The sequence below is a fragment of the Sinocyclocheilus rhinocerous genome, unplaced genomic scaffold (genome assembly GCF_001515625.1).
Source record: "Sinocyclocheilus rhinocerous isolate Xijiao unplaced genomic scaffold, SAMN03320098_v1.1 scaffold2966, whole genome shotgun sequence".
Classification (NCBI taxonomy): domain Eukaryota; kingdom Metazoa; phylum Chordata; class Actinopteri; order Cypriniformes; family Cyprinidae; genus Sinocyclocheilus; species Sinocyclocheilus rhinocerous.
Window position 1 is genome coordinate 571,164 of NW_015634018.1, and position 8,617 is coordinate 579,780.

Below are 8,617 nucleotides of genomic sequence, written 5' to 3' on the forward strand. Positions count from 1 at the left end.
AGACAGACAGTCAGACAGAGAGACAGACAGACAGACAGAGAGACAGTTCATAAATCTGGCAATTATATAAATCAAATCAGAGTCAGATGAGATGGTCCAGTACCTCTGTGAGCATGATGAGACCCACGAGGAAGGACACGATGGCTATGACGAGGATGAGCAGCTCTCTGCGGTTCTTCCGGCGGAAGAAAGTCGGGTACATGTCCACCATAGCCGTGACCAGACTCTCCACACACACAAACTACAGCAGATGAGCATAACGCCTCTAAACTCTGTGTTTCTAGTGCCTTAGTGATTTTTACTAGCCACAGAGTAATTATATGTGACCCTGGAGCACAAAACCAGTCATAAGGGTCAATTTTTTGAAATTGAGATTTATACATCATCTGAAAGCTGAATAAATAAGCTTTCCATTGATGTATGGTTTGTTAGGATAGGACAATATTGGGCAGAGATACAACTATTTGAAAATCTGGAATCTGAGGGTGCAAAAAAATCTAAATATTGAGAAAATCATCTTTAAAGTTGTCCAAATGAAGTTCGTAGCAATGCATATTACTAATTATAATCAAAAATTAAGTTTTAATATATTTACGGTAGGAAATTTACAAAATATCTTCATGGAACATGATCTTTACTTAATATCCTAAGTATTTTTGGCATAAAAGAAAAATCGATAATTTTGACCCAAACTATGTATTTTTGGCTATTGCTACAAATATACCCCAGCGACTTAAGACTGCTTTTGTGCTCCAGGGTCACATTTGACAGTTTGGGCTTAATATTACACGGCATGCAAACATTTTCAAGTCATGATTCAGGATTATGCACAAAATAAAATGTTGAAATGTAGAGCCCTATGAATTCCGCTTTATTTTGTCCCAATTTCCGTTTTTTTCCATTTGAATTGTTCAGGATTTGTTTTAATGGTTAAATATGATTTTAGCAATAAAAAAACCCATCTAATTTAAATCATAAAACCTATACAATTTAACAACATTTTATTAAAAGTTTAGCAGAAATAAAATTTTTAGAGCCCTATTAAATCTGTTTCTGTTTTTATTTTTCCATTTTAATTTTTCCTCATTCCATTTCAATGGTTCAATTAAATTTTAGTAATAAAAAAAAGCATGTCTAATGAATTGAATACTTTAACACTAATAATTTAATAACATTTCTTTCGGAAATTCAGTGTTATCTGTTTTAATTTTTCTGGATTTGTGATTTAATAAAAATGCATTATCAAATAAATTAATAAATTATTTTAAAAAATTATTATATTTATACTGAAATGAATGCATAAAACATCAACAATTTAATTCATCTTTTAAAATGTAATTAAATATAAATTTACTGTATATATAAGAATACCTTTTATTTTTGGTAAACAGAGTGCTGCACAACAGAGGTTTACTGTTGTAATTAAAATAAACGTTATATTGCTTAATAGTTCTTTATTATTACTATTAGTACACTGAGAAGTACATTTCTGTCATAATGTCTTTGCCAAATTCTGTGCCATTCGATGTTATACAGTAATTTTTTTTCTTATGACTAGATTCCACGATTCCATCTGCATTTTCTACATGATGGAAATCATAGGGCCCTGGAAATGCATGTGTGAACCGTGAAGCACTAAACACAGTGAGGATTGATACCTGACTGTCCAACCCCAGCAGAACAATCATGATGAAGAAGAAACAGGCCCACAGCGGAGAGATGGGCATCATCGACACTGCCCGCGGATATGCAATGAACGCCAAACCAGGACCTGAAAGAGGCCATGCAGAAAAACAAGAGCAACATTAGTATAGAAACTAGAAAATGTGTGCCATAATTTATTACAGATTCTCTTTAATATGTTATTTGTTCGGTTGACGGTAAATATTCATCATATGGAGCACAAAAAAGAAAAATGGACCCTCTGACATTTAGAACAAAACTGATTAAACAGACCTTGACATATTAAAAGAAAAAGAAAAAAAGGTCATTTACAAACAAACTTGACCCCAGACAAATGTGTGCACTGGGACAGAGATTACAGTGTGTTTGTGAGCTAAAGGTCAATTATCTAAAAATACCCGACTGGAAAATTTTATGGTTTACTACAAAAAAAATGGTGTAGAAACATTGCTAGTAAATTTCACAAACAATTACAAAGAAACAGCAAGTAACACATTGAATGAAACATGACATTTGGAAGTAGAAAGACTAAAATAATATTTTCTTTTAAAATGTATTCCAATAATATTCGTTTTACACAAATGTTATATAAATTTCATATAAATATAATATAATATCAATATAAAACATAATTTATAATTTAACATTAATATAAATTTCATATAAAATGTAATAAAATTAGCAATTCATTTAATTAATTTTATTACAATATATATTTCGGTTAATTCAGTGATTGGTAAAGCTGCACTCACCAGACTCGGCCACTTCTGAAATTGGGACGTTCTGTTCGTAAGACATGAAGCCGAGAATTGAGAAGATGGCAAAACCAGCGACAAAACTGGTTCCGCTGTTCAAGAAACACAGGGCCAAAGAATCCCTGAAACATGACATTTGGAAGTAGAAAGACTAAAATAATATTTTCTTTTAAAATGTATTCCAATAATATTCGTTTTACACAAATGTTATATAAATTTCATATAAATATAATATAATATCAATATAAAACATAATTTATAATTTAACATTAATATAAATTTCATATAAAATGTAATAAAATTAGCAATTCATTTAATTAATTTTATTACAATATTACATAAATTGTGTTTATGTATGTATGTATGTATATATATATATATATATATACACACACACACACACACACATACATAAACACATAATTTATATTATATGTTATAACATTTTATATAATATATATATATATTATGTAAAATATTAAACTTGCAAGTGTAGTAAACTTGCCAATTTTGCATTGGCTTTAATTTGTTATATACAACAAATTACTTTTTATAATTAATATAATTACATTATTTAACCAAAGAATCCCTAAAAACAGACAGACACGAAGACAAAGCTTATGTTGTGAAACAGTGCCTGCAAAGATGAAAGCAATTTAAAGTGATTGGATTTCAAAAGGTGAAACCACATGGTCCTGATGAATCACACATTCTCAAGTTTAGGACTTATGCACTTGCTGGCTGAAAAATGAGAATCTCAGCTGTTTAGTCTAAGATAAAACAATGGCATGTGGCAACAGAATGAAATTCAGAGGAGCAACAAGAAACAATGAGAACAAGTTTCCTTCCTTCATTTGGTCATAACACACGGTCTGATGTGGGACTTGTGAAGAAATAAAGATATTGGAACCAAATGATTCTAATGAGTCAAATCTTTTTAGTGAATCAAACACATAGTTTAAAGATACACATTATTTACAAATTATTTCTGCGCTATCTTAAAAATATTAATGAATGTATGAAATATGCTATCAATTGTTAAAGGGATAGTTCACAAAAAAATGAAAATTAAGCTAGAGATTACTGTTTATAAAGTTTTAAATGTGGATATTTTTCTTACAACAATGCATCGATTCACTTCAGGAGGCCTTGCCGTGTGGGACACTTTTTATGATGGATGGATGCACTTTATTGGACTTCTTTTGGACTACTGAAAAATAACACCCATTGCCAGTATAAAGTTTGGAAGAGCCAGGACGTTTTTAAATATAACTCTGATTGTATTCGTCTGAAAGAAGAAAGTCATACACACCTAGGATGGCTTGACGGTGATTAAATCATGGGGTAATTTTTTCATTTTTGGGTGAACTGTACCTTTAAGGACTATTGGATTGCATTTATGCCACATCTAAAAGACTCAAAAAACTGTTTTAAATTGACTTATTATTGTAGTAAATAAGATAAATAAGAGATAATTATTAAAAAATAATCTTACTATTTGCCAGTGGAAATGCATTTGATTTTTCCAAATATTTATTCCTTAAAGCACTAAAAGATTCATAATTGAGCCATTAAGGAACCAGAATTCTGAATGATTCCCATTCCTAAATCAAATATACATAATTCATTCCTCAAGAGAAAGTGAAAGTGAGAAAGTGAGTGACGTGCGGCCATGTATGGTACTCTGAATTTGTGCTCTGCATTTATCCTATCCAAGTGCACACACACAGCAGTGAGTAGTGAACACACCACACACACACACACAGCGTCACCCAGGGAGTAAAGACACATTTCATAGTATGACAATGATGTTTTTTGACCATTTTCTCACCTGTAGCAGTTGTTGTTGTATTTATTGTAGCTTCCGAGCGCAGTGAGGCAACCTAAACAGATGGCATACGAGAAAAAGATCTGCGTGCCTGCGTCCATCCACACCTGAAACCAGAAAAATACCATCACAGCTGTAATATACTGATGTGCAGAGCGTTTTGGATTCTTATGATTGTTTATTATGGTTTCATTTTCATTTGTTTTATTAGCTATGTTGATTATTTATGATCATTTAACCTCCATGACATCAAAGATCACAAACACAATGTACGCTACAACAGAGCATGTCAAATGTTGAGTGACTTGAGTTACCTGTGACGTATTTAACAGCTTTAACAAACTCATTTGGCTTCAGGTAATAAGCATGAAAGACTAGAGCTGTCGTAGGATTCCTAGAGCTTGTGTAACCTCTTGTTTAATGGTCTTAAATGCCTGAAACAGGTTTAGACATGATCTGCGAAAAACATGCTGACAGTAGTTTTCCTATTAGCCTGTCAATCAAACGCTCTGTCATGAATCACGGTGCTTTCTGTTTTTATGAAGTCAGGTCGTTCATGTGCTGCCACGGGCGATGTGGATGTATTAAAGCTCTTATGACACAAAAAGTGCTAAAACGTGACACACCTGTACAAGACCTCTGTCCTATAAAAACTACTGCTTATTGCTCAAAAGAGTGCTTGGTCTCTAGATAAGATTACTAGATTTGCGAGTGAAAATCATGCGTGCGATCACTTCATTTCTGTAGCCAGAACTACACCAAGAAGAAACTGTGTTTTTCCACTGGGAAAATTCCTCACACTTCCCTTAAAACCTCACATTTATCACCTGAGGTCCAGAACTGTGCTAAAAACACCACTGCTGTCCGAGCAAGACGTAAGAATTTGACCCACGATGCTTAAATTTTTCAAACCTTAGATCACAGATTTGATTAACTTTTCCCGACCATTTACTTTTCCTGCTGAAGGGTTCTTGAATTTTGGCCTCATTTTTACACATCAAAGACCAAAAGATGTCAAAATCAACCCTTGCAGAATTAAAATGAGTTATGAATGTCGATTCATGCTGATTTAAAAAACTCTGACCCATGATGCTCAAGTTTTTGGAGCCTTAGATCATTGATTTCACAAACTTTACATGGCTGTTCCCATAAACCCACAATATTCTGTTGAATTGGCCTCATTTTGTACTTCTGAGATGAACTGACATCAACACAGCAATGGTTATCTCTCAAATCCAACCAAAATTCTCATACTGACCAAAAAGAGACTTTATTTGAGGTTGAAGTCAACATTAAATTTTGTTGAATATCTTTTAACACTTTAGAGAATGAAAATGGCTCATGAATGCCGCTTAATGTTGATTTTAAAAAGTTTTAAAGGCTTATCACCAATTAACTGTTTACTTTTCTAGCTAATGGTTTCATTCAGTTTCTTATCTGTATACATTTAAGACCAGGAGATGTCAAACCAACAGCCATTACTTTACAAATCCAACATTTACAGAATTAAAATGGGTTATGCATGTCAATTCATGTTGGTTTTTATAGTAACTGATTACTGATTTTCAAGTTTCTGGAGCATTAGATCACTCATCTGATCAACATTGTCCAACCGTTTACCTTGTTAGCTGAAGGTTTAGTGAAATTTGGCTTTGCTTTTATCTAAGATCAAGAGGTGTCAAAACAACAATCATTATCGTTAAAATCCAACCAAAAATTCATGTAAACCTATTAGATTTTATTGAATTTACCTAATGTTTATACTTCTAAGATGAAATGACATCAACACAACCAATGCAATCTCTCAAATCCAATCAAAAATGTCTAACTTTGTCTAGTTTCTCATGTAAACCCAATAGATTTAGTTGAACTGTCCTCATTTCAATAGATTTAGTTGAACTGGCCTCCTTTGAATACTTCTAAGATAAAATAACGTCGACACAACCAATGAAATCTCTCAAATCCATCCAAGAACCCCAAACTTCGTCTAACTGTTTGCCTAAATCCATAAGATTTTATTGAATTGGCCTCATTTTTACACTTCTAAGATGAAATGACATCAACTCAACCAATGCTCTCTCTTAAATCCAACCAAAAATGCCAAATTTTGTTTAGTTTCTTACATAAACCCAATAGATTTAGTTGAACTGGCCTCATTTGAATACTTCTAAGATAAAATAACGTCAACACAACCAATGCAATCTCTCAAATCCAACCAAAAATGCCAAACTTTGTCTAGTTTCTTACGTAAACCCAATAGATTTAGTTGAACTGGCCTCATTTGAATACTTCTAAGATAAAATAACGTCAACACAACCAATGCAATCTCTCAAATCCAACCAAAAATGCCAAACTTTGTCTAGTTTCTTACGTAAACCCAATAGATTTAGTTGAACTGGCCTCATTTGAATACTTCTAAGATAAAATAACGTCAACACAACCAATGCAATCTCTCAAATCCAACCAAAAATGCCAAACTTTGTCTAGTTTCTTACGTAAACCCAATAGATTTAGTTGAACTGGCCTCATTTGAATACTTCTAAGATAAAATAACGTCAACACAACCAATGCAATCTCTCAAATCCAACCAAAAATGCCAAACTTTGTCTAGTTTCTTACGTAAACCCAATAGATTTAGTTGAACTGGCCTCATTTGAATACTTCTAAGATAAAATAACGTCAACACAACCAATGCAATCTCTCAAATCCAACCAAAAATGCCAAACTTTGTCTAGTTTCTTACGTAAACCCAATAGATTTAGTTGAACTGGCCTCATTTGAATACTTCTAAGATAAAATAACGTCAACACAACCAATGCAATCTCTCAAATCCAACCAAAAATGCCAAACTTTGTCTAGTTTCTTACGTAAACCCAATAGATTTAGTTGAACTGGCCTCCTTTGAATACTTCTAAGATAAAATAACGTCAACACAACCAATGCAATCTCTCAAATCCATCCAAGAACCCCAAACTTCATCTAATTGTTTGCCTAAACCCATAAAATGTTATTGAATTGGCCTCATTTTTACACTTCTAAGATGAAATGACATCAACACAACCAATGCTCTCTCTTAAATCCAACCAAAAGTGCCAAACTTTGACTAGCTATTCATCTAAACCCATAAGATTTTTTTTCTGGCGATGAAATAAAACGATGTCAACACAACCAATGCTATCTCTCAAATCCAACCAAAAATGCTTTTGCCAATAGACAGATTTTTACCAGAAGAGGTTTTAAGCTGTTCTGTCTGATGTTAAGGAATGCTGGGGTGCATCTGGGTCACCGTGCTGTGTCCTGTTCTCAGATATCACGTGGGTTTGTGTGGTCTTCTAGTGACACAGATGGGAAAGTCGGATCAAAAGTCAAACGCACAGATGGACGCAATCAAAGAAGTACAGAAAACAACGTTTCCCTGCTGGGCATCCTGCTCCAGGCCATGACTAAAGCACCTGGGTAGACAAATCACATGATCTTTCGACTTGAGACACGGTGTGTTTAAGAGAAAACAATTCGCTTGTGTTCCAGAGGAATTACCAAAACACAACCCTATACTCAATATTCACGCTGAACACAAATACGATATTAATAATATTAAAGTAGTTAAATTAAAAATCAACGTACATACAGTATATATATGTATGGAATGTAGTTTTAAGAGTGTTTTAGGCGAGAATGTACTTGTTTAGACTTCAAATATATGGTTTGTTAATAAAGATAATGTATATTTGAAAATTAGCTTCGATGTTTTGGGAGACGTGAGCTCCAGGGCATCAGCGGCCGTTCAGCGCTCATGAACCCGCCGAGAGCAGCCTCACCTCGGCCAGATCTTCTGGAATTTGCCGCTGGCTCTTAATGTCTCTATAGTGGTTAAACATGAGATATAATTCATTTTGGGTAAATCTCAGGACAGTCTTTGGTCTCATTAATCTATTATTTGTTCCAGAGCAAATAGTTTTGGCTGAGGACAAAATCTCATCACATTATATTTTATGTAACTTTAATGCTGTATATCAGAGCGCGGCCTTTGTGCTTTTGACTGAATTGCCTAGCAACTTTTATGATGGCTGTTGCTGTTGTTTATTAAATATTATTATTCAATAAATAATATTTTATATAAATAATAGTAGTATTTAGTATTGAGAAACAGTGTGTGTGTTCATGATGGTGATTTTAGTTACATTGTTCCGCCTTTCGATGGCGACAAGAGACTGTTTTTCTGAGTGAGTCCGCATTAAAGACTTTTATATTGAAAGACACTGAAACAGGGTTGTAAACAAGGAAGTTCTTTTTACTTTCAACAACAACTTGTAAGACGCAGCCGACAAATGCACTGAGCAGCGCTGTCATT

At 33.5% G+C, this 8,617-nt stretch overlaps 1 protein-coding gene across 1 annotated transcript in view; it reads right to left on the reverse strand.

Annotated features, from left to right (window-relative positions):
- LOC107745102 (sodium- and chloride-dependent GABA transporter 2-like) overlaps positions 1-8,617 on the reverse strand; it is a 21,696-nt gene that overhangs the window by 2,999 nt on the left and 10,080 nt on the right. The window contains exons 3-5 of the mRNA XM_016558938.1: positions 4,270-4,373; positions 2,436-2,560; positions 1,659-1,771 (exon numbers count right to left, since the gene is read on the reverse strand). Of these exons, the coding sequence (XP_016414424.1) occupies positions 1,659-1,771; positions 2,436-2,560; positions 4,270-4,373 (342 nt within the window). The remainder of the gene's footprint in view (positions 1-1,658; positions 1,772-2,435; positions 2,561-4,269; positions 4,374-8,617) is intronic.